The sequence below is a fragment of the Cucurbita moschata genome, unplaced genomic scaffold (assembly GCF_002738365.1).
Source record: "Cucurbita moschata cultivar Rifu unplaced genomic scaffold, Cmos_1.0 Cmo_Scf00005, whole genome shotgun sequence".
Classification (NCBI taxonomy): Eukaryota; Viridiplantae; Streptophyta; class Magnoliopsida; order Cucurbitales; family Cucurbitaceae; genus Cucurbita; species Cucurbita moschata.
The window spans coordinates 6867241-6892398 of NW_019268521.1; the positions used below are offsets into that span (position 1 = coordinate 6867241).

The 25158-nt window shown below is 41.7% G+C and overlaps 6 protein-coding genes, 1 long non-coding RNA gene and 1 pseudogene across 14 annotated transcripts in view; 3 read left to right on the forward strand and 5 right to left on the reverse strand.

Annotated features, from left to right (window-relative positions):
* Positions 1 to 607: 607 nt before the first annotated feature.
* On the forward strand, positions 608 to 2107 carry LOC111443640. Its single transcript, XR_002710541.1, has 2 exons — positions 608 to 873; positions 1864 to 2107. It is a non-coding gene; the product is annotated as an uncharacterized LOC111443640 (long non-coding RNA).
* A 1004-nt stretch (positions 2108 to 3111) lies between these two features.
* On the reverse strand, positions 3112 to 5564 carry LOC111443635 (probable inorganic phosphate transporter 1-9). The gene is made up of 2 exons (XM_023081540.1): positions 4669 to 5564; positions 3112 to 4353 (listed from the first exon to the last, which is right to left on the reverse strand). Exons 1-2 carry the CDS (start codon positions 5352 to 5354, stop codon positions 3411 to 3413), a joined length of 1629 nt encoding a protein of 542 aa, XP_022937308.1. The 5' UTR covers positions 5355 to 5564; the 3' UTR covers positions 3112 to 3410.
* On the forward strand, positions 5488 to 6775 carry LOC111443638 (heavy metal-associated isoprenylated plant protein 31-like). 4 transcript variants are annotated; one of them, XM_023081546.1, is made up of 4 exons: positions 5488 to 6176; positions 6266 to 6338; positions 6427 to 6604; positions 6684 to 6775. In XM_023081546.1, the coding sequence occupies exons 1-4, from the start codon at positions 6171 to 6173 to the stop codon at positions 6706 to 6708; spliced, it is 282 nt and encodes a 93-aa protein (XP_022937314.1). In that variant the 5' UTR covers positions 5488 to 6170; the 3' UTR covers positions 6709 to 6775. The 4 variants fall into 4 exon arrangements, with proteins under 4 accessions (XP_022937314.1, XP_022937315.1, XP_022937312.1 ...); XM_023081545.1 differs by lacking the exon at positions 6684 to 6775 and having other exon boundaries at positions 5499 to 5538; positions 5662 to 6176; positions 6427 to 6677; XM_023081547.1 differs by having other exon boundaries at positions 6266 to 6339; positions 6437 to 6689.
* An 810-nt stretch (positions 6776 to 7585) lies between these two features.
* On the forward strand, positions 7586 to 10203 carry LOC111443633 (short-chain dehydrogenase/reductase family 42E member 1-like). Its single transcript, XM_023081538.1, has 5 exons — positions 7586 to 7934; positions 8230 to 8572; positions 8802 to 9073; positions 9204 to 9400; positions 9626 to 10203. Exons 1-5 carry the CDS (start codon positions 7745 to 7747, stop codon positions 10058 to 10060), a joined length of 1437 nt encoding a protein of 478 aa, XP_022937306.1. The 5' UTR covers positions 7586 to 7744; the 3' UTR covers positions 10061 to 10203.
* Positions 10175 to 11729, reverse strand: LOC111442954 (annotated as a pseudogene).
* A 1494-nt stretch (positions 11730 to 13223) lies between these two features.
* LOC111443634 (protein PIN-LIKES 3-like) lies at positions 13224 to 15687 on the reverse strand. The gene is made up of 10 exons (XM_023081539.1): positions 15358 to 15687; positions 15204 to 15283; positions 14991 to 15115; positions 14775 to 14896; positions 14437 to 14673; positions 14255 to 14335; positions 14075 to 14175; positions 13914 to 13966; positions 13633 to 13824; positions 13224 to 13553 (listed from the first exon to the last, which is right to left on the reverse strand). Exons 1-10 carry the CDS (start codon positions 15490 to 15492, stop codon positions 13429 to 13431), a joined length of 1251 nt encoding a protein of 416 aa, XP_022937307.1. The 5' UTR covers positions 15493 to 15687; the 3' UTR covers positions 13224 to 13428.
* A 1330-nt stretch (positions 15688 to 17017) lies between these two features.
* Positions 17018 to 22704, reverse strand: LOC111442929 (DEAD-box ATP-dependent RNA helicase 42). 5 transcript variants are annotated; one of them, XR_002710402.1, is made up of 4 exons: positions 22481 to 22704; positions 18676 to 22366; positions 18044 to 18152; positions 17018 to 17527 (listed from the first exon to the last, which is right to left on the reverse strand). XR_002710402.1 is itself a non-coding variant. In XM_023080487.1 (3 exons), exon 2 carries the CDS (start codon positions 22173 to 22175, stop codon positions 18678 to 18680), a length of 3498 nt encoding a protein of 1165 aa, XP_022936255.1. In that variant the 5' UTR covers positions 22176 to 22366; positions 22481 to 22704; the 3' UTR covers positions 17799 to 18152; positions 18676 to 18677. The 5 variants fall into 5 exon arrangements, 1 of the variants encoding a protein (XP_022936255.1); XR_002710401.1 differs by lacking the exon at positions 17018 to 17527 and having other exon boundaries at positions 17799 to 18152; positions 18300 to 22366; XR_002710400.1 differs by lacking the exon at positions 17018 to 17527 and having other exon boundaries at positions 17799 to 18152; positions 18284 to 22366.
* An 829-nt stretch (positions 22705 to 23533) lies between these two features.
* Positions 23534 to 25158, reverse strand: part of LOC111442628 (AT-hook motif nuclear-localized protein 29-like) — a 2446-nt gene continuing 821 nt past the window's right edge. Inside the window, exon 2 of the mRNA XM_023080072.1 lies at positions 23534 to 25097. Coding sequence (XP_022935840.1) covers positions 23942 to 24865 — 924 coding nt within the window. The 5' untranslated portion in view covers positions 24866 to 25097 and the 3' untranslated portion in view covers positions 23534 to 23941. The remainder of the gene's footprint in view (positions 25098 to 25158) is intronic.

Genomic DNA, 25158 nt, shown 5'->3' on the forward strand with positions numbered 1-25158 from the left:
TTTTTTTTTTTTTTTTTTTTTTTTTTTTTTTTTTTTTTTTTTTTTTTTTATCTCATTCTTCTTCTTCTTTGTATCTCAACAACATGGCTGCAGCAAAAGGCAAGCTTGTTCTTGTAGGATACCAATGGTATCATATATTATATTCAAAATATCGTGTTTCTCCTCATCCTTGTCGCCACAGCTGGTAAGTTTATGAAAAATGGAGGGATATTGTCTACTTTAATAAACTATTCTGCTAAAAAGAGGTTTCTACACTATTATAAAAAAAATATTTTGTTATCCTCTTGAATGGACATGGGGTCCAGCCATTCAAACTCTGTAGGGTCCTAGCACATCTAAGGTGTCAAGGTCATATCTACCTTAGGAATGAATTTAGTAAATAAAAAATATTTCAAAAAAGTAACATTTTAACAATTAAATATAATAAAAAGAATCGAAAAAAAACCATGGCAACAAAATGGGCGGGTCCTGGGTGACTGCTACTTAAGGCCCATAAACTACAAGGAATCTTAGAATGCGGGCCTGTGGTTAAGGCTCGAATTTGTGTGAATGGGCCTGACCGGTATAGAAGAGTGCGATACTGTGGGCTGGCGGCGTATATAGTGTAATGTACCAACTCCCAACTGGATACATCCTTCAATTATTGGAAGATTCCTTTCGGTGAAATCTGCAGAAAAATGGCGCTAATGAGAGGAGAGCCGCTGGTGAGGAAACTCGCTGTGTTCGCCAAGTACGCTGTTCTGCCGGCAGCCATGGCCGCCGCTCTCCTTTACTCTCCTCCCGATTACGTTTATTACAAGAATGACGATAAGTCATCCAAATAGGACACTTTCCCCCTCCTGTTTTGTTCGTCTCGATCTGTCATCCCTTAGGGTCAGCGCTTTTCAATTTTCATCCTTATTCTGAGTTTTTTCTAAGATATTGATAGATGATTTTGCCTGACTGCTGCATATTATATGTCAACGAACGCGTTCCCTTCTATTTGAATAAATGTTTGGTTTGGTTGCAATCAGCAATTGATGTTTCGTGTATCTGATAATCATTGGCTACGAAATTGATAATGATCATAATTGACGGATTTGTACTTGTTTTCGTGACTTTCCGTAGCTAAGAAACGTGTTCTTATACTTCCCTCGTCGTGGTGATTGAGGTATACAAAACGTATTTGAACTTGTCTCTACATTTTTTGCCTTTCTCTGAGTAACTTCTAATCGAATCTTTTCTTGATAACTCTGTTTTGATTTTGCGGGAAATTAGACCGAATAAACTAGGTTTAGAATGGATGAAAGTAGGCCTTATTAGATCCAACTTTGCAGACTTCTTGTTTTTCTAGGATCATCATCTAGATGACCAGCCATTTAATGGGCATATTAGTAGTTGATCTCCCTAACTTCATCATTGATTATGCCTCTATTGCTTGAACGTAAGGTTGCTTATTCTCGATGGTAAACCCCTGGACACACTGCGCACATGTAAAAGAAAATTTCCTAAGCCAGCCATCCATTGTTGAGGATTGTTGAGAGTGAGTTCCACATTGGCTAATTTAGGCAATGATCATGGCTTTATATGCAAGGAATACTATCTCTCTTGGTATTAGGCCTTTTGGGAAAGCCCAAAGCAAAGCCACGAGAGCTTACGCTCAAAGTGGACAATATCATACCATTGTGGAGGGTTGTGATTCCTAACATCCATGCCCATGGACTTTGAAATTTACAATCTTTGCTGCATCATAATTTCTTGATACCTCGACGTATGGGTTTCAGACTATGGCTTTAATTTGCAGAAAAAATGTTTGGAATTGCGTTGAATGCTATACGAGTATTATGAGCTCTGGCGTTGATTTTCTGTTCTCTTGTTATGCAGGACCGTCTGATCATGTAGGCTTGCATTTGCAGAGTTGTATTCCTCTTATGTTGATAATGGTGTGTACTGGACTTATTATCATCATCTCTCAATAACTCGTAGTTTGTTTTACTTTTGTGGCTTCATCTTCGGAGAAAAAAATAATAATTTGTTTCCTTGAAGAATATTCAATATGGGAAGTATAAATTTCCTGTTCTTATTTTTCTTTTCGTTCCCTTAATAAATTTTGAAGAAAGTTTCTGGGATAACATGGCCGTGAAAGTGGAGACTGAACCATGAGATGGAAGTGGGAACTATATGAGATACATGCCTGCAAATGTTATGTGCTCGTATGAAAATTTTACAGTAATAAAATGGTGGATATGAAGAAATCCCACGATCAGAACAACTCGTTTTCATTCACACAGTCCATATAGTACCAACCCTTTGGTCCTGTCCACTATTGAATTGAAACAAAATTTCCAGATTTACGTGACTGGGAGTGTTGACGATGATGGAGGATAGAGGTGTTAATGTCTGGTTGTGATAGAAATATTTTGAACTTTTGTAAAACAAACAAGGTGCAGTGACTACAAGTAGGAGTTTCAACTCCGATATTTTAATAACTCTCCTTTCAATGTTTGGTGCGACATAAAGTAGAGGGAGCTCAAAGATCAACATCATGAGAAGGATAAGTTTAGGTGATTGGAGTAGTTTAGCCAACTCTTGCGACTCCATGTCCAGCAGTGCAAGGGATATGAATTAGGGGCCTCACCTCACCCTGGGTTTTGCAATATGAGATTATGTTGAAATTATATTCCCTGGAAATTTTTTGAACTGTTTTATTGGATAGAATGCATGGAAGCAAGAGTATGGTGGATTACTCTGCAAACTTAGCCGGGTATTCTTGTGGTCGATTAACTCTGTTTTTTTAGGAATGGGTTGGGGACAAAACAACAAGGATGAGAGAGTTGGAGAGTTTTGGGTGTAAGAATTGGAAATTCAAAATTAGAAAAAAGAGAGCTTGAAGCCTGGGCAGAATGGTATGGATCTTGTTTGATTTGGACTCTCAAAGTTAGGTAATTTGGTTCGAAATTAACTAAAATTCATGCCATCTAAGCCAGAATTGGTTGGATTGTTGCGGGATTGCATGAATCCCGGACGGAAGGGATCATCAAATCGACTAGAATTTAGGCAGCAATCTCGGTCAAAAGAAATATTTGGTACATGCAGATACAGGTTTGACGCTAAGCTACCTACTCGGGTAGTAACAAAAGCAGGCTAAAAGTTGTTCAAAAAACGTCTAAGCATCTGAAGGCCAAGATTCTCCACGGGCATGGACGATGTTTTGATGTTCTAGGGATGTAACATTGTCTGTTGAACACAAACAATTATATCAGTCTTAAACTGAAAGCCAAGCTTAGAGCTGCCTTCACAAAAATGAGTATTAATACTTTTGTACTTTTCCCTCTTTATCTATTATACTTCCATTTGGGTAACAAATTAAATACATGGAATCCAAAACCAAAAGCTGCACGCCACTCGTTTACATCAGACGAAACTCATCTCTAATGAATTGGTGTACTACTTCGAATGGAGTTGGCGGTTGAACGTGACGACATGTCCTCGCGTTCACCAACAGACAGACGGGAGGAAGCAGAAGCAGTATTATTGTGGAGAAACAACCTTATAAACCAAACTCCAGCGTACTCATCTTCCTTCTCGTTCTCTTCCAACGACCTTCCGGTGGTCTCTCTGGTGAACAAATACGTCACCGCCACTCCCACCAGACTCGCCCCACCAAGTATTATCAGCGACGCCTGCATCCCAATTCCATTATCCGACCGGTCGTGCGAAGCCCAAAGGAACCCCACGGCCCCGATGATGGCCCCGATTTTGCCAGCCGCGCCGGAGATTCCATGGCAGGTGGATCTGAACCTGGCGGGAAAGAGCTCGGCAGGGAGAATGAAAGTGGTGGTGTTGGGGCCGAAGTTTGAGAAGAAGAATGTGAGGCAGTAGATTACCATGAAGCCAAATTTGTGATCGGAGTCCCAGTATCTGTTGTAGGGAATGGCGATGGCGAAATAGCCAATGCCCATGAAGAGAAACCCCATGATTTGGATTTTCACTCGGCCGAGTCGGTCGATGAAATAGACGGAGACCCAGTAGCCAGGAATGGTGGAACAGACGGCCACGATGGCTTGGAGTTTGGCTTCGTTGAAGGCGTCTCGGTAGACGTTGCGGCTGAGTTTTGGGGGAAGGAATTGGGTATAGATTCTGGATTGGAAGAGGTTGCTGCTGTAGAACACAACGTCGACGAGGAACCAAGCGGCGGCGCAGGAGAGAAGGTCGCGGCCGTGGCGACGGAGAAATTCGTTGGAAAAGAAGGGGAAATTTGGAGGGGGAGGGGAAACAGGGCTGTCCTCGGTGATATCAGCCAACGACACATCCAACACCTTCTCCATGTCCTTCGCCGCTTGTGCCACATTCCGCTCAACCAGAGCTGTGTATCTGTCATCAAATCAAATTTGGGCATTTGAAGAAGGAATTTCTTTGAAAATCAGCCATTTTTATTTCTTAGAAGCTCAATTCTTGTTCTAAAATTCCATTGCTCCAATAATAAAATAATAAGAAATTAAATTGAAATTTTTTAATTTGTGGAAAAGGATATTTAAAATACTAAATTATGATGATTGATTGCATCAAGAAACACCTACTCTCGAGAATTATTTTTAAGACCAAGAAAGTCAACCGCTCAATTTGGTTGGTCCGATAATTTCCACACGAACTTCAGAAAAGAAAGGAGGAAAACAAAAAGGAATTGACCTGGCGGTTTCCGGCATCATCATTCGCCAGTAATAAGTCATCGCCGCCGGAAGAGCGCCGAGCAGGAGAATCAACCTCCAAGCAATATCCGCCCCCATGGGGGTATGATTGCTGGGTGGGTAATTGGAGGCCCGATCGAATATGGAGCACACGATCATGGTCACCGTGGAGCTGGCCAAGATCCCGAATCCCTGCATCGAGAACACCGCCGCTATGAACGCTCCACGTGTCTTCTTGTTGGCGAACTCCGACATTATGGTCGCCGACAATGGGTAATCTCCCCCAATTCCCAGTCCCAGAAGGAACCTGAAGAACCCTAGGCTGACAAGGACGCAGCTCCTTGTGGTGCAGATTGAGAACCCACATCCGATGGAACTCAGCACCATCAGCGCCAATGCGAGTCCGTACACGCGCCGTCGTCCCACTCGATCTCCGAGTATGCCGAACACCACTTGACCCGTGGCGGTGCCGAGAAGGGCGACGGCGAGCATGGCGGATTTGACGGCGGCGGGAATCTCGTAGTGTTTGTCCTGGTAGTACACACGTCCGACGAGGGTCATAACGGGAGTGATGCTGAAGAGATCGTAGGCGTCGGTGAAGAGGCCCATCCCGGCGATGACGATGGCCTTGAAATGGTACAATTGGGTTTTGGCAGTGTCGAGAGCGGAGAGCACTTTGAGGCCCATGGTTAGGATTGAGGTTTCAATGGCGGAAATCAAAGAAGATGAGATGAAGAGGAAGGTTGTGTTTGATTTGATTTGATGGGAGCGTGGACTATTGAGGAAGACGAAGCTTTGAAGGGTTTCCAGATACCTTGAATATGCGAATCGGGAAGCATTTCTTCCCTGGCTTGATCCCTCAGACTGTTGGGTATAATAATAAATTAAATTATTTAGTTTAATTTGACTTTTTCAAACTAGCATTTCATTTCCATCTTCTTCCATTTACAAACTGTTAATATATGTTTTTATGTTTTCAAAAAAATGGATAAAGGGATTGGAAATAACGAAGATTCCAGTGTCTGAAAATTCGTGAAGACTAAGGTTCTCCTCTGCTCCGCTCCGAATCTGTGTCGGACATTTCTTTCTAGACAAGCCAAAGAAAATAGCATGTCACTTTCAGGATGCGGCATCGACGAGGCAGAGACTAAAAATACCAAACTTGCGAACAGGGGGAGTCCGTCTCTTTCTTTATAAAGGTAAAGATGGGGTTTTTGATCCCAATGGATGGCTAGGATGTGATCAAATGCTCTTTTCAGCGTAGCTTTGATTTGAGAGCAGAACAGGACGGAACAGGGGATCCTTGAATCTTCTCGTAATTTGGTTCTCTGTCTGTCGGTTTCTTTGGAAAAAAAAGGAAAGATTGGAGTTGACCCCACTTTTGTTCTGCTACAGCCTGTGTGTGTATATAAACCCTTCTGCCCTCTCCCCTGCTTCTCCTCTGCACTTCAGCTCTTGAACCCTCCATTTGTTTGCTCTGTTTCCTCCAGGCCATCCACTTCCATGGAGGTAACCATTTAATCCATGTAGATCAGTATTAATATAGTATTATTACTATTATGTGAGGGGACTAATAATGTGCTTGGGCGGTGTACCAGACAGTTGAGTTGAAAGTGGAGATGGTCGGAATCCACGAGAAGAGGCTGAGAAAGAGCTTGGCGAAGTTGAAAGGTAAAGGAAAAAGGAAGAGGAGGAGGAATTGAATGCATGTGAATGTTAATAATGTGAATGTTAATAATGTGAATGTTAATGTGAGCAGGGGTGGAGAAGGTGGAGAAGGTGGAGGTGGGCGCAGGCACCCAGAAGGTGGCGGTGAGGAGCTACATTCACCGGAACAAGATACTGAAAGCGATTAGAAGGGGTGGGCTGAAAGCCGACTTCTGGTCCGCCCAAAACGAGCTCCTTAATGCTTACGCCACCACTTACGGAGCCTTCAGATTCTGCCCCTACACATCCTTCTTCTTCTAGACCTTTACCTTTTTTCCCTTTTGCTTTTCGCTTGGAGAGCATACCCAGGTTCTGTTTTGCCTCTCTTTTCTAATTCATTTTTTGGTTGTAGGAGCATCACACCAAACACACTTGTATGGATTCTTAGTTTTATATCAACCTTCAACCCTCAAATTTTTCTAAACTTCTCTACCTACTCATTTCTGCTATTTTCTTTCATCATTATAGCTCTAAGTCTTTCATCATTATAGCTCTAAGTCCTCCATAGCTCTAAGTCCTCCACGCGCGACCTTATGCATTCTAAAATCCAACTAAATCTCAACGGTACTACCGTGGACTCCTACCACTCATGGCAGGTTTACACAAAAGAAACTAATTGACAACTTACAAGAAGTCCCCACTAAGTACTACCAACAATAAAATAACACATGTATAATAACATTCAACATGTGTCATCTCAAGTCATTTCACGCTCAAACTTTTGACAATAAGTTTCCTATGACAAGTTTATATCGTACTAAAGACATACTCTAAATTTAGAGCAAATCATAGCTCAAAGAGTTCATTTCTCGATAAACATGCATTATAACGTTTAATGTGCTCTTACATATGTCAAATCAACTCATTTCATGCTTAAATTTCTATGACATGCTTCTTATATCATACTTTCATGAACATAGCTAAATTCAAGGTTTCGAGGTGACACTTACTTAGGAAGTGTGACACTTTTTTGTTTAAGTTTCGGTCTTGAGAAATTCTAAAATCTGCCAAACTCCTACAATAGGCCCTACGTAGAAAGAAAAACAAAAGTCAATGAAAGTTAAAACGAGGAAACTGTGCAAAATTTTACCCCCTAATCGATTTAGTTGAGTCGGGTTATATGAACAAATCTACAAATATCATTAAAAAAATAATAATAATAAATAAATAATCATTACTTAAAATGAAAATTTTTAAAAGTCCGAAAATTCTATGGATACTTTTAAAAACTTAATTTTTAACGCCAAACCACTTTTGAGTTAAAACGAAATAGGCTGGATCTTAAATTCTCTGGAAGACTTGGTTTTCTCTGAGATTTCGTCAAAGTCGCTGATACTGTCTGCAATTACTCCAAATTTCGATCTCACGAGATGCATTTGAGCGCCAATGAAGGCATTGAAGCCAACACCTTCGTCGTTACCGGCGCATTGGGCTTCGTCGGCTCCGCCCTCTGCTTAGAGCTTGTCCGCAGAGGTGCTCTTCAGGTCCGAGCCTTTGACCTCCGACCAGCTTCTCCTTGGTCCGACGACCTCAAGATTCACGGAGTCAAAATCATCCAAGGTTCATTCCTTTCTGCAATTAGGTCCCCCTTTTACTGTTTGTTTTGCGATTAGCCTTGGAGGCGCGACTATAATCTTTCATCTGTACGCATGCACTTCGATCATCCTGGCGCTACTTGTCTCTATTGAAATCTTTTTATGGCTTTCATTCCTTTCCCCTAGAACGGTCTTGTCGGAATTTTCGATGATTTGCATATTCAGTAATGCGTATCTGCTGCAATCTCTCTAGTGATTAAAAGTAAACTCGAGTACAACACACTAGGCTTCTCTCGATGTTAACTCTTGCAGTCATGTAGGGGATGTTACCTGTAAAAAGGATGTGGAAAGAGCTGTTCGTGGTGCTGATTGTGTATTCCACCTGGCGGCATATGGATTGTCGGGGAAAGAAATGCTTCAAGTTGGTCGCATCGATGAGGTTAATATTAATGGAACATGCCATGTCTTGGATGCTTGCCTGGAGTACGGCGTTAGGCGGCTCGTTTATATGAGCACGTATAATGTAGTGTTTGGAGGTCAAGAGATTGTTAATGGCAATGAGGGATTACCTTATTTCCCAATTGATGATCATGTTGATGCATATGCTCGAAGTAAATCCATTGCAGAACAGTTAGTTTTGAAGACCAACGGACGCCCCTTAAAGTAAGTCAATTTTCTAGGATATATATAGATATATAGCTATCTTCGTAACTTCCATGGTATTGGGATTGCTCTTTGTGCAGTCATTAGGATATCTTCTGATGTGACTGAGGATTTGTGAAAGGAAAAATGAAAATTTGATTAAATAAAACTTATAGCATCCATCCAAGTTGTCATTGCATTTTTACAATGCCCATGCCATTATTTTCTTGCTCGTGCTTTTCATTTGTAGGAACAGGAATGGCAAATGTCTTTACACCTGTGCTATACGTTCTTGTGCTATCTACGGACCAGGGGAAGAGAGGCATTTTCCTAGGTTGGTCTCCTTGGCAAAGTTAGGCTTGCTACACTTTAGGGTTGGGAAGCCAAGTGCTAAAACTGACTGGATCTATGTGGATAATCTCGTGCTGGCTTTGATATTGGCATGCGTGGGGCTTTTGGACGACATTCCCGTTAAAGGAGGAGCCCCAGTAGCTGCTGGCCAGCCATATTATGTATCAGATGGTAGCTCTGCACCCTTCCTTACTTTTCACAACCCTCCCCTCCACACTATGTAGTTTGCTTCAATATGGTGCTGTTTTGTTTCCATCACTAGACGATGGGGCTTTGCTGACAATCTCTCTATTTGCATCAGGTTGTCCAGTTAATTCTTACGAATTTATGAAGCCTCTGCTCAATAGCTTAGGTTATGACTTGCCAAATTCTTACCTGCCTGTTCCTAAAGCTCTTCTCTTGGGGAAATTTTTTGCTGTATTGTACACAATATTATATCCATGGCTGGATAGATGGTGGCTTCCACATCCTCTGATGCTTCCTCCTGAGATTTACAAGGTTATTACCATTATTATTGTTTACTGTTGCACCTGCAAACATGCAAATGGTCTTGCTGAATGTTTTGACATCTAATTGCAACCAAATTTTGAGGAACAATTACACGGTCAAATCGTTCTTTCCTTCACCATCTCTATAATGCTCCTTAATAATGTGGAGAATGCTTCCATGCTGAATTCCGAATGAACTCCTCTGAATCCTAATTAGTTTGCATATATCGTGCAGGTTGGCGTGAGTAATTATTTCTCGTATCTTAAAGCCAGGGAGGAGCTGGGGTATGTACCAATGGTGACACCAAAGGAGGGCATGGCTGCAACCATCTCATATTGGCAGGAGAGAAAAAGGAAGAGTCTCGATGGGCCAACAATATATGCGTGGCTGTTCTGTGTTGTCGGAATGAGCATCATGTTTTGTGCTGCTTTCCTTCCAGACGTAGGACCTGTTCCATTTTTCAAAGGCATCAGCCTTTTCTTCTTTAGGTCAATTCAAGTGGTGAGAATGGTGTTTCTTATAGCCTTTCTACTGCATGTTGGTGAGGGTACTTATGCATGGTTCTTAGCCAGAAAGGTGGATCCTGCTAACTCAAGGGGATGGTTTTGGCAGACTTTTGCTTTAGGCTTCTTCTCCTTGCGCTTATTGTTGAAAAGAGCAAGGAGTTAAAGGGGCAGCCCCTATGTGTTGTTAGCAAACGAGAGATAGCTGAAGAAGAAAAGTCCCGTTTGTAATAATACTCTCTCTTTGAGACTATTTAGCATCAAAGTAGTAGCGCAATAATTGAAATGAACACATCATTTGATTTGTAATGCCATCACTATCAAAACAAAACACAACTATTTCACGTCTGTTCTTTCCAAGCCAACTCAAACTGGAACTAGAGTAACATTAGACAACAGAACACCAGATTCCACGTTAGCCCCCGCCATGTTAACAAATCAAGCGAGTTAACGAAGCAACCTCGAGTTTCACATCCAAGATACGGTGTTATTATTGCAGGCTCCAGCACTGTGATCAAATGGACTCCCAGGCCCTCCCGAGGATATTTCACGGCTGCTGCTAGTTCCCGTCATTCCAGCACGGATGGGAGCAAGTTTATGGGGTGCGGTAAAAGGCGGCTGTTCTATTTGGTCTGCTTGCCTCAACTCCTTGTGCCCCCCATCAGTCACCCCACCACCTAATACTCTACCGTCCGGTCCAGATAATGAAACACTTAGACCTCCAGTTCGACTCCCGCTGACCGCCATTCTCGGAGAAGAGATATGACCCAGATAGAGACAAAATCTCGAATAGCCCCTGTATAACACATAAATTCCATCTGGTTTAAGATAAGGAAAGAAGAAGGTCTATTTAGAGGCATGAAGATGGGGACACTAAGAAATTATGATCCAGGCAGGCATACGTTGAACATTCAAAAGAGAAGTAGAAATTATCAAACCTGGTAAGTGACGGTTCCAGCAGACATGGCTGGTTGACGTAGAGTCACATTGGATGTTGCACCATTTGCTGTAAGGATGCAAACAGCTCTAGGCCCATTCTGGGAAAATGACATTATTTTCGAACAGACATCCTGGAAAACATTTACGTCTCCTTATTCTCACTCAACTATTCATTTTCAGAAAAGTAAAACACACAAAAATATGAACCTCTCCAGCTTCCACGGTGATGACATGTGGGGTAAATCCAACTCCTGATGACCCTACAGTTACAACTATACAATATTTCAAGCGGTAATCACAATATCAGAGTCCAAATCGAGCCCCCAAGAATGAAAACTCTGCATTACAAGGGAAGACACCCAATTTTAACCACATTTGCAGCAGAGGCTAAAGGTTTTGAAAGTTCTGTACATGCAAATCAATGATGAGAGTGATATGGATGACCGAAGTGATGGAGAAAGCAATGTGGACGAACACAATGCAACTATCTTAGATATCAAGAACCAGAATCAGTTAAGTACCAACACTAGACGCCAATTAGTTACAAAGGGATGCGGAATAAGTAAGTTACCCAGAGCATCACACTGCTTCTTGTTGGTAGAGCCAGGGGGTCTCCCTCTGGCTTTCTTCAAAGAATTTGGCGTGGAAGTGGGAGGAGGAAAAAAACCTCCACTGCACCGAGTTGCGACGGCAGAGGGAACTGCAGGAGGCAGCCCCACACTGCCATCTGGGCCCAAAAGTTGGGCCTGATCCCGTTGCTAACTCTATAAATTTGAATTTCAAAAACAGGGGGACAACTAACATACTCGACGCTCCGATTTGGGCTCTCAATTCCTTTTCTGTGGAGAAAGGGAGAGAGAGAGAAATGGAGAGGTGCCAACCACTGCTTCAGTCATGGATGGGTTCGAGAAGCTTGAGAAGGTCGGAGAAGGAACTTACGGCGAAGTTTACCGGGCAAGGGAGAAGGCGACCGTCAAGATTGTAGCACTCAAGAGCCACATCGTAGACTATATGCACAAAACTGGGCTCACACCCACCAATTAAATCTTTATGCTCAACTTAGTTTTGAAGAAGTATGCAGGAATATAGTATGCAGAAGTACATTTTATTCTCTTCAACAGTTTTTGGCATAGATATAAAAATTTCTTTAAATGAAAATGGCAAAGGCAAAACTCCGCTTTGAAGAAGTATGGAAAGATACGAAGAAGTATGCAAAAAGTACGAAGAAGTATGCCGGATATGAAAATTACAGAATCCAACTGAATCGGCGTGGAATGAAAAATCTTTAGACGAGATTGAATCCAACTCCGACAAGGTCTGATGCAACTTTTACTTTCTTAGATTTGCTTGCACAGAAGAACACATTTCTTTGGGACATGAGATCCTAACCGTTTTCCGTGGCTGGGATTGTGAATTGGTTAAGGGTTATGCTCCAAAAATTGAAGAGCTAGAAGGGGAGGCGCTGGGATTGCAAAACTTTAACAGCTCAAAACACGGGGATATGTTGATGTTGTGGAGTCTGATGATGATAGGCCACAACAGGCTAGTAATATCTTATTTTTAGGTTCAAACGAGTATTGGCTGGACTATGATCGATCCCAAAGCTGTTGATATTTCAGGTGAGTATGAGAACCTCTATGGATTATGTCAATACATTTTATTATGATGATTTGATGGATGATATTCGTCAAAGCAAGCTACTTGCAAATAAAGGCGAACTCTCATTGTTGACCCTTTTTCTCTATTCTTTTGTCATGAATTGGAGTTATGGACATAGTTGGAGTCTACATTATGTCTATGAGTTTGATATGTGAACGCATAGAGTGCTGATTGGTTTTTGCAGACAGACTTGAAGATCATGAAAAGGAGGTTGAACATTCAACAATGCAAGAGAGACTGGATAGGGAGCTAAAAGGGTTGGATAAGAAACTTGAACAGGACACATCTCTGACCGATGCTGTGTTGAATGAAGATTTGGCTAACTTTTGGTAGGAGAATGGTTGCTTTTCTCAAGCAAAAATGACTGGCTTTTGAGCTATTTTGTATGACAAAATTACTAATGTCTCTATCTGTTCTGTTTTTGTTTTTGAGTTACTAATGGATGATGTTTGGTTTGGTTTGGTTTGGTTTGGTGTCCCACAATCCACTAATGTGCCCATTAACAAATGTTTATTTTGTAGATAGAATCAACCGCCACAGACTTTTTAACATTACCCAACTTCATCTTTTTGAAAGAATCAACAACCACTGCCACTAAAACTTATTAAATTCATTAAACAAAATAGCTGAGATGCTGACCAGTGGTGTGGGGCATTGCTTTTTTTGTTTCTGTGTGATGTCCTCGAGAGTTTTATCTTTTAGGCCCTATAAATACTAAAAGCTTTGTAATGTAAAGACCACATTGAAATGTAACTTTTATTACTTATAAATGAATGAATAAATGTAACCACAAAAAGGTTTGTTGTAAAGAGCCTACTTACTATACGCGCATGCTGCCTATCTCTAAGTAGCTCTTACATTTCTGGTGGACATGGCGTTAGATGCTGAGGACAAAAGTTTGATGAAGTTTTGTTGCCGTTGTTGATGGAGAATCAATCAACCCACGAGCCACATGAAGAAGGTGGACCAAAGTGTGAGCGAAACTGAAGCTAAGGCGTATGTCCACAGCATAATGACGGAGCATTCTGCCTCTCCTGCTCCGAACAATTGAGTGATTGTTCCTGAATGCAAAATACCATTGGTTTTCAATAACAACATACACAATTCGCAGCCAACAGGCAGAGTATTATGTTTTTTTACCAATGTTCATTGCAGGGGGAACTGCAAATTGAAGCAGAAGAACAAACAGATACAAGGGATCGGTTCCCACCCAACCAAAGTTTGCAGCTCCTCTCACAATCAAAATTCCGGTCAGAGGCAGTGCAACATAACGAACAAAAACAATACCGACGACGATGGATTTCTTCAACTCCGAATCCGATCCTCGCAAACCTGGACATTCACCAAAACAATGCATAATATTCCCTCTTCCAGTTTTGAGACTATAGCTGGTTTATATTCATATACTTCCGTTGCTGTACCTCTTAGAAGGTTCCCTCCTACGATTAGTGTCACAGTTGGAATGGCTCCATCTCTGCAGTCACATGGAGCATTTAAAATCCTCAAACTAAAAGATGAATATTGGGTGATCTGCTTACAATGCTACTAGAGAGCATAACATTGTTTCAAGAAAATTTGATACCCCAACAAGGCAGCCGAGTCATCGATCACACGCAGAGGCGCATCCGCACCGATCAACAAGTTTCGAAGTTGAGGGATGAGGCCAATCACAAAGCCAGCTATCTGTATAGAGACAAGAGCATGATGAGTATGTTGGAATGTTTATATCAGATATGAATACTCGGTTCATGTCACCACATACCGCTCCAGTTGTTGAAGGGGCAAACAATGCTTTCAAATTAAGCGATTCGATGAATGTCCTTATTCTGACGGCAGCAGAAACCTGCCATTGCATTTGTATAACGTGTTATATTACTTAACTCCAAAAATGTTAAAATGAGAATGAAAGCAATGATGGGCAAGAAGAAACATTCCAAAGAACACCTCATGTTTCGCTTCCGAAGAGAAGATGACTTCATCGTCCTCCAAAACTAATAATTTCTGAGAAGAGTCGTCATCATCGTCAAGGGATTGATTGTGAATCAATGGCTCCTCTATCAACGAGGCTTCGGAGCATCTAGCACTGATGGGCAAGTCATTAAACCTGGGATCAGCGGCGGGCCTCCTTGAAGACACTCGAACAATATTGTATACAAATGACCATAAAAAAATGGCTCCTATCTGAAATGCATCACCAAAGGAGCTTACAGTTGAGTTAATAAACAAACAATTACGCAAAACCTCACAACATATGAAAATAGAATGATTTGAAGGGAACACACCGCCATTGAAAGTGAAGCATAAGCCAATCCATAAGTGGTGCAGACGTCGGAGGCCCCAAACGGGCTTCCCTTTTCTTTACAAACCGCGGGTAATATAATCAGAAAAATGTTGCCCAAATTTCCTGTTCAATCATCAAGAAAAGCAAAGCCCCGTGGGTTTAGGTTGAAACAGAGAATATGATGGGAAACAAGGGAAGTGGGGGAGGGGAGTTGTACCAGCGGAGCAGCACCCCAGAATGAGACCCCGGAGATGAGGAGGTGGGTTGGTCAATTGAATCACAATCCAACCAAATAGAGATCCCACAACGAAAGTAATGAGGATGTTAAAAGGCATGAACCACCTGTGCAAACACAACAGAGCATTCAATTTTGAGGAGGAGGCACAGATGTGTGAAATTCAAATCGGAAATCATTTCCAGAAACACACACATCTTGACCATGCTGTGATATGTGATGGTTTCAGCAAGGTTGGAGGAGACGAGCGCGGGATTGAAGACGTAAAAAGTGACCTGTGGAAAAGAAAGCATGAATCGAGGAAGGGGAAGATAGAGGCAGGAAAGGAAAAGGGAATAAGAGTGCCAACTTCATTCAGATACTTTCTGGCGTCCGGGCCCAAGATGTTGATGTGTGGGAGAGCCAGGTAAGAGCCAAGCGCTGTAATGAGAAGCACTTTCAGAACAGGAATGGAAGCGGCAATGAAGAGGCTGAGGAAGTTCATGGCGGGGGTGGGTTCCAGGCTTGGTGTGAGGGTGAAAGATTGAACACGACAAGATTGAGGGGAAGGAAGAAGGGAATGGTGGAGGGGATTTGTCAAAAAAAAAATGTATGGTGGTATTGGTTTAAAAGAAGCAGATCGGAAGCTGGTGTCGTCCACTGCAAGGATCAAACCTTCACGCTGAAAAAGCGTGGACAAGTTTCTCGCTCCTTAAAAAAGAAAAAACACCTAAACTGTGTCAAATCCCCACGTTTCTTCTGCCACGTTTCCAAAGTTTCCGTAGATTCCTTTTCCGTTTTGGTTTTCCTTTTTTTAAACAAATTTATTCTTATATTAATCAAAAGGCTGCGGGACAGTGGGTTTATTCTTATATTAATCAAAAGGCTGCGGGGCAGGGGAAACCCAATTTGGACTTCGATTGTCGCCTACTTTTTTTCTTTTTTGTCATTAATATTTAATATTTAATATTTAATATTTAATCTTTAATCTTTAATCTTTAATATTTAATATTTAATATACATATGTATTCTTCTTATTTTTTATCCTGCTAAAATATTAATAAATTAAACAATTAAATGAAGTTTGATCTTATGGTTTCTCTCCACCGACAATGTAGAACCAATCAATGAAATAGTATGGGACAAAATAGGCGAGGAAGAGATTAGGTAGATGGACAGAGAAAGGGAAAATTGAATTTTAACTCAAATCATTTATTATATCTACTGCACTAATTAATTTTAAATGTGGTAATCAAACCATGCACCTCTTTTACACGCTAACAAACTTCTCTCATTTACTCTTCCAACCTAAACGTCCAATCATCTACTGTGCTTTTCATATTTTATTTCTTTTTTTGAACAGTGACTATTAAAATTAATTCATGTTTTTTTAATGAATATTCAACTCACATACTCATAATGGCACATACAATTCACACATACAATTCACATGTCATGCCACTTTTTTTCATAGCAACCATAAGTGTCACATTTATAATCTTAATTATTGTCTGTCTTGATGTCAAATGTCAAAAAAAAAAAAAAAAGAAATGTCTACGCCAAATTACCAAATGATTTTGTTTTTTAATTTTCTATCCATCATTAATGTCTATTCCTTTGGTAAAGTAATTTTATTACCAAATGATTTTGTTTTTTAATCTTCTATCCATCATTAATGTCTATTTATTCGGTAAAGTAATTTTATATCCTGTCATATACGCATGCTTAAAAAATGCATGACTATCAATCATTAATGTCTATTCAATTGGTAAAGTAATTTTATATCTTGTCATATGCGTATGCTTAAAAGATTCATGTCCATGTCATGCATGATAGGTATTTATATTGAACATGATTTTAAATGAGATCTAAAGAATATCATATGTCACACGAGCTTGGATACAAACTCCTTTGTGTGTGAATTAAAAAAATAAAAGATTCAAGTTAACAAAAAATGGATGAAAAATTTTGAAAACCACAACTAAAATAATCATTATCGTTTAAAAGGGAGTAAATCTTCTCCCTAATGATTTTTAATATATGTGACCTCACACGAACAATGACTATAAAAGAAAACTTGGGCATCAATTATTTTCAATTTTAATTATTTTCAATGAACTTTGCAAACCAACTAAAAGAACAAAAACAAATCAACGGTGACTAATCGTAGGACTTCATGCAAGACCATCCAGCTAACTTAGCAAGTTGGAACAACAACGGATCCATACGCTTACCCACTTGAAGAACAACGCCGTTCCAGACGCAGGCTTCCTCCATGAACAACAATGTGAAGCCCAAATGATTCAAATCATCTTCCATCGCTTGGCTGCATAAGAAGGAGCCTACAAGGAAAACCATTATCTCATAGTGGAAACAACCAAAATATTCAGAAGGATAAGGAAGGACTTTCTGACTACTCTCCTCTGGGAGGGAGGCCATCCGGGCAGGAATCATAAACCCGACTATAGACCTCCCACCACCTCCTTAATTGCTTCCGTCCGAGCAGGGTTTGGCATAGGCTTTCCCAAGATTTCACAAACCTGCAATCACAAATGCCTGTGGTTGACAAAATTTGCGCTCGATCATTTCAATTAAGTACGAAACGATCAATCATTCTTATTTTGGCATTCTCTAGGTAGTTCGGTATAAAGTAGAGGAAGAAATATGGTTCCCGGAGCTCACCCATTATTCTTTCTACTCGAGTTTTCTAAAAAGAACAGAACAGAACAGAACAAAACAAAACAAAACAAAACAAAAAACAATCCACTCACAATACTATTCCTAGCATAGAAATGGGAAACAAAGAGAACGGAAAGGAAAGAACAATTTCAACAAATGATAGGATCCCAAAAATACGCAAGTTTGCCTACCACAATGAGGTTAGAGATTCTTGACAAGCACAGCAAATTGGTAGAAACGTCTAAGAATCTAAGGATCAGATAAAAGGCAACATTCTGAAAACTGGAAATATTTAAATTATGAAATACAATACTTGTATGGGCGATCAACAATTCAAGATATGAATTATTTCATAAACCAGATATGATAACCGTGACCTTCTATAACTTGAGGGCACCAACTTGAGGACTTTCAACATCCCAGCTGAAAATCAGATCACGAAGATCAAGGAAGAAAACCAATTGGCGGCAGCATTCTGAATTAAACCTGGAAAAAGGAAAAAGAAAATTCAAATAAACCCAAAAGAATGATAATAGACTCTAATAGATGAAATATGGTAACAATATCGCCCCGCTGGAGCATTGATCAAATTGAGCAAGGATGTCTGGAACACTGACGCAAAGGGTGGCGCACCATAATTGCATCTGATAGCCACTATTGCAAGGTAAGAGTGAAGAGACAATATTGAACATGCGATCTAGGTATGGTATATAACATCCCTCGCACCATAGGAAAAGAAAAACAGAACAAAAATCAAAAGAGGAGAACATTTAAATATGTATATTAATGTTATCTTACATCTAAGCCAAAATTATACAAGATATTAGAAGGCTAAGAAGAATTAGAAATCGAGAGAATACAACGCTCCTGGCTAAGCTAATAGATTTTTTGTTTCTCAATTTGAAAACAGCAAAAAAGAAAAGGAGGAAAAGCACGTGAAACGTGCATATTTCCAGCAGTAGAGGGATTCAAGTAAACCATGCCTTCAAAGTAAAGATCAAGTTCTCACACTTAAACAACTGAGTATCTGCCTGGTTGTGATCCACCGGGAAGTGACAATGTTTGGTTTGTAATATCCTCAAGAACGCGTTTTAACTCAGCTTTAGCTCTCTTAACAGATTGTTCAGTTGGACCTTCAATGAACAAGTATAGCTTGCGCTCTCCAGGTCCAGCAATCTTGCCAGGTGGGAAGAACTGCCCCCTAGTAGTAATAGCAGCTCCAGTCCACTCTGAAATTGGGCCCAAAGTCTCCTTATGGGTTACCTTCCATCGAGCATTCTGTGGAAAATCGTTAATTTCCAATTCTGCTTCATAGTGTTCAGGTATTGCACTAGCTTGAATCTTGGCCAGGTTGTGCTGCAAGTTCATTGCAGCTGCTAATGCTGCCCTTGCAGCGGCCCCATCATTAGCAACTGCAGGCAATGTTGCACCAGGAATAACTGCTGTTGTTCCTGGAATTGCAAGCCCAAGAACACCGGGCAGAGAAACGGGTAATCCGCCATTTGGAAGTAGCTGAGCAGCAGAGCTGGGAGTTGTGATGGAAGCTGCACTGACTTTAGTGGCAGCTGCTATAGCAGCTATTTGGGCCAAAGCTGCCTGCTGTGAGATATCGCCACCTGCCTTCCGGACACCATCATCTTCGTCTTCTGAATCTGATTTGTCCTCCTCAAAACCATATTCTTTAGCTTGCGCTTTCTTTGCTGCCCTCCTCACTTCATCTTCTTCCTCATTAAATTTGAATCCACTGCCACCATATCCAGTTCCATGGGCCTGCTCCAGTCCCTGATTAACCTTTGCCATGAAACTATCAGCAAGTGCTCTCAGATCATTAGGAACAACTTGCTCGGAGAGTTCCAATGCTTTCACAAGATCTGGTGCATATCTTGAATCTTCCTCGGCAATAAATGTGATAGCGCACCCTTTACGACCAGCTCGACCTGTGCGACCAACACGATGAACATAATCTTCATAGTGGTTTGGAACATCAAAATTGATCACTAGCTCCAGCTCCTTGACATCTAAACCCCTGGCAGCAATACTAGTTGCAATTAACAAGTTGCACACATTGCTTTTGAAATCCGATATGGTAGACTCACGATCAGTCTGATCCTTGGCTCCATGGAGTGAGAGGCAAGGGTAACCATGCTTAAGGAGATCCCTAAAAAGGGCATCACATTTTTCCTGTGAATGGACAAAAATTAGAATCTTGCCCTTCTCATACCATTCTCCCAATAGCTCTAACAGTCTCAAGAACCTCTCATTTTCGGGTCTCACTTCAACCAGCTGTGTGATGTCCTTATTCACAACACTCCTTCCACCAACCTGTATTTCAACAGGCTTGTTCAACACTTTGCGGGCCAAAATTTCAACCTGACGAGGAAAAGTAGCAGAAAATAGTACAGTTTGACGGTCTGGTCGAATATTTTGAACAATTCGAGTAATCTGAGGTTCAAAACCCATGTCAAACATCCTATCAGCTTCATCCATAACCAAATATGTAACTCTACGCAGATTTGTTATTTTCCCTGCACTAGTGCAGAGTATATCAATCATCCTTCCAGGAGTACAAACTACTATTTCAGTGCCACGCTTAAGCTCACTAATTTGTTGGGCAACGCCAGAACCGCCATATACAGGCACACACCTTAGACCCAGAACCTTTGAAAATTTCTTTATATCACTATGGATCTGCTGGACCAACTCTCTGGTAGGAGCCATGATAAGCCCGATAGGACCATCACCGGGTACAACAGGTAGTTGATCCTTGATATGCCTCAGCATTGGAAGAACAAATGCAAGTGTTTTTCCAGATCCAGTTTTGGCAATACCTATGCAATCTCGACCACTCATGACTATTGGCAATGCCTGAGCTTGTATCGGCATTGGCTTCTCATAGTTAAGTTTTTTAATCATTTCTAAAGTTTTACTCGTAAGTCCAGTTTGATGCCAGGTTTTAACAGGCTTCGGAACATCCTTTCCGTGTATCTTCAATTCCAGTTGCTTCCGATAAGCAGCAACTTCTTCAGAAGTCATCCTCGTTATCTCCTTCACTTCAATATAGAAGTTTTTTCGGAAAGGTTGATAATCCATCTTTGAATGGTCCACAATAGAGAGCTTCTCAGCCTTTGTCTTCTTGACCCTTTTCATGAACTCGTCATCATCTTCATCTTCTACAGTATCTGCATCATTCTCAAGATCTCCATAGTCTGTGTCAGAATCTTCACCAGGAATTATTCTACCCATTGATTTATTTGAAGTTCTTCTTTGGGGTTTACCACCACTTTGATCACTTGATTTGTCTCTGTTCTTCAACTCTGCAAATTTATTGTCATTAATTGTGGGGGCCTCGATTTTGTTTAGCTTCTCCACTTCAGGCAGTACCATGGAGTTCATGAAAGCATCCAGAGGGTCAATTTCCTCATCGCCTGCATCACCATTACTGCTATCTTGCGGTGGAGGTCCAGCTGCTTCGTTGCCATTGTTGAAGTCATCTGCAACCTGCTCACCTTCTACAAGCGGCTTAGAATTTTCATCCACATCCATATCTGCCTCGGTGGGTCTCGCATTCTCATACTCATCATCAGACTCACCTTCAAGGGTCCATGTCTTGCCAGATTTCGGTTCATCAGCATTCGGTTCGCCCTGCTTATCTCCATCAGCTTCTTCCTTCAATCTTCGTGACTTTTGCCACTCCTGAACTCTTCGCCTTCGTTTTTCCATTTCTTCATCCAACCTCCTTTGTTCATTTTCCAGCTCCTCTTCACGAGTTGGTTTTGTTTCATTCTTATCAGTTGCATCTTCTTCACTCTTCTCTCGTGGACTCTCTTCACTGTGATCTCTCTGCTTATTTATCCTGCTATTGCTTTCATGAGCTCTATGGTCCTCATCGTCTCTCCTACGTCGCTTCCTACCATGGTCAGTAGAGTCATCATCACTATAATCGCTAACTTCCCGTCGCTTCCTTCTATCCTTCTCTCTTTCCTTTTCCCTCTCTCTCTCACGTTCTCTCATCTCCCTCTCTCTGTCTCTGTCCCTCTCACGATCTTCTTTGATGCGTTCTCTCTTCTCTCTCTCTTTTTCCCTTGCCCTTTCCCTCTTCTCCTTTTCTCTATCCTTCTCCTTGTCTCTCTCTTTCTCCTTGTCTCTCTCCTTCTCCTTGTCCCTCTCCTTCTCCTTGTCCCTCGTTCTCTCCCTCCCCCTATCTTCTTTGTCCTTGTCCCTTTCCTTATCTCTATCCTTCCTCCTAACCCTAGCTCTATCTCTTTCATCATCCCGACTCCGTGTTTTATCCTTGTCCCTTCTAAGTTTTTCCTTCTCCCTCTCATACTGCTGCTCTTCAGAATCGACACTCTTTTCCTTCTCAGAACGTCGACTCTCACGATCTCTCTTCTCCTTGTCTCTGCCTCTATCACCGTTTCTCTCTTTATCCCTTTCCCTGTCGCGGTCCCGATGACTCTTCTTTGGGTTCTCCAAATCGTCTCTCCTAGATTTACTTTTCCCCTCTTCCATTGCTTACTGCTACAAAGCTTACAAAAGAAACGAAAGAAAACAAAAGGAAAATGAAAGGCAAGTGTCAGAATAGCCCCAACTAGTGATTAACCGGGGCGGCGCTAAGGCTTCGAGACTACGATATGGCCTCCCTTCACTGATCGAATGTGCCTAATGCGACGTATTGATGCGGTATTCAATCTAGGATGGACCTGATTCAAATCCAACAGCGAATTTTAGGGAGGGAAAAGATTGTGACAGGGGCTTAAACAGGTAGATACAGGAACAGTATGGATCGGAGAAACTAGGAAATAAGAAAAGCTAACCAGGTTAACGAGGGCGGGAAGGAAAGAGCAGTGAAAAACCCTAATTCTGTGTGTTGGAGTTGCGTAGTGCAGTCGGACAGGAGGTAATTATCCGGACTTCCAAACGTTGCGTTGGCAGGTGAGAAGCTGTGGCTCCAACCCCGCCGTTCCGTCCGATCCCGGGAAGCGATTCCCCAGCCCTCCTCCTGGAATCACTAGAAATCCACTCTCCAACCTCACGTGGGTACTGGACTTTTCATGTCTTTGGGCCCATCCTCGACTTAAGTCTTCGGCCCAACAAATGTATGAACACACGCTAATCACGTAATGTAAATACTCTTCGGGCTCAGTCCTTTGGGTTGGATTTTAGTCTCTCTTTACATTTGTATCTCTTTTTAAGCCAAATTCGAACATAGCACTTATTTAATATATTTCTGAAAATGTAGCCATAAATCATTGTGTTGATTAAAATCTCAAACTCAGATAACAACTCACATACACTGAATGAGTGAAGTTGCATCTCACATGCATCAATGGTACAGATTAGACTCAACAAACACAAACACCTATGCTTGAAGATTCTTATCCCTTTTAAATTTGGTGTAAGATAGAAGATGAGTACAAAATTAGAGGAGGAAACAAAAGATTCTGTTGGGTAACTCTTCTTAACCTTTTAATTGAGTGTCTATATTTGTGAACTTTAAACACAGCTGAATGCGTATTAAAACAATTATGAATTTTGGAGATAAATTTGTAAGAATTTATATTTAAAACGGAATTAAAAAAAGAAGAGGAAACACGAAGCACGGGTTTTAAAGGCGAGTGAAAGTGAAGTTATTCCAATTCCGAAATATGAAAATGCACAAAGTTGACCTAATTGCCAGAGCAACCTGCAGCTTCTCTTTATTCTAACACCCAAGAACTTTTTATTGAATAACAAAACAAACCCAGTCCTTAATTGGGGTTTTCTGCAAACAGGAGGTATCTGTGTATTGGAAACTGTGGAAGGAAAGCATATAATATATATATATATATAGAGAGAGAGAGAGCGAGAGAGAGCGAGAGAGAGCGAGAGAGAGAAAGAAACCCTAGTTCTGTATTGCTTATGACAGGCATGACACAAACCCTGAAAACAAAAACAAAAAAGCAACCAAATTGTGTGTAAATTAAATTCATACTCCACAACCCTCACTACTGGGAATATTGAAGAAAGGTGTGAAAGTAAGAAGAGAAAGCAAAGCAGCTGGAACGGAAAAGGAGATCAACTAATTCATTCCATCCTATCTTCACTCACCGCCTCCAAATCTGTGACCAACCAGAAGCACCGCACTTCTTAAACCACACAAACCAACCATCGACATCTTCTTCTTCTTCTTCTTCTTCTTCTTCTTCTTCTTCTTCTTCTTCATTAATTATTACAACATTCAACACAACACCACATATTATATTAAACTAAAAACCCTAATCGCCATTAATTAAACATTAGAACTGACGAGGCTTTGTGGCACTCCCACTTCCACTTCCACTTCCCCAACCAAACAAATCCCCTGCAAATGGAGGATATCCCGCTATTGTACTGTTGCCCAGGAACCCAACTCCGCCGCCGCTCCCCTCGTTTGGATTCCCACCGCCCTCCCCCATCTGTCCGCCTCCGGTCACTCCCGACGACTGCGACGCCGTCGGTTGAACTTGCACTCCCCCTTCCTCCTCCTCTTCCAGAGGCAACCTTTCAAACACAGCGTTGGAGAATGACGCCGCCATCAAAATCACCGGCCCCGAAGCCACCAAGGGCCCCACCACCGTCCCTCCAACCACCTGCCCTTGTGCCCCGGCTAGGAATATAGACAGTCCACCTGCCTGCGGGGGAGCTGGCGGGGGAAGCACAGTGCCTGTGAGGGAGAGAATCTCGAACCTGCCATGAAGAGTGATGACGCTAGCCGTAGGAGAGGCAGATGGGTGACGGAGCGTGACGTTGGCGACAGTACCAGTGCCGCAGAGGATGCTGAGTCCTCTCCCTCTGCGGCGGGCGTAATTGGAGAGACTATCGACGATATCAGCGGAGGCGGAGACCTCGAGGACATGAGAGCCGAGGACGTTGGGACTATCGCGAGTGAGGATAATGGGAGGCTTGGGCTTGTTTTTGGATCCAGGAGGACGGCCACGAGGGCGGCGAAGGGAGGCGTGTTGGTTTTGAGAGGGATTAGTATTATTATTAGTATCATTATTATCATCACCATCGTCGGAGTGATTGGAATGGTTGAATAGATGAGGATGAGGAAATGGAATAGAGGAGGAGGAGGGCGTGTCCAGATGCAGTTCAGGATTCAGAAGTTGATGATGGTGGTGGTGGTGTTGCACGTAGCGTGAACCCGCTCCTCCTTCTTCGCTGTACCCCGCCATTCTCATCTTCCTTCCTCTTCAATTTACTGTTAATTTATACAACTTCTACCCACCCATCGGATCCAACAACAACAACCGAATAATTTTGTCAAGTCGATTAGGTATCCACTCCGATACACTGGAAGAAACGATTTCCTGGAGGCGATGGATCCATACACTATCACTTACCAAACCTCGGAAAGCGATTTCAATTAAAACGCCTTCCCATCTTTTCCATCTCCTTGCAACCTCTTCTGTACTGTTCAACAACAGAATACCTTTGTCAGCTCTAAACTCCCCCCCCCCCCCCAAAAAACACA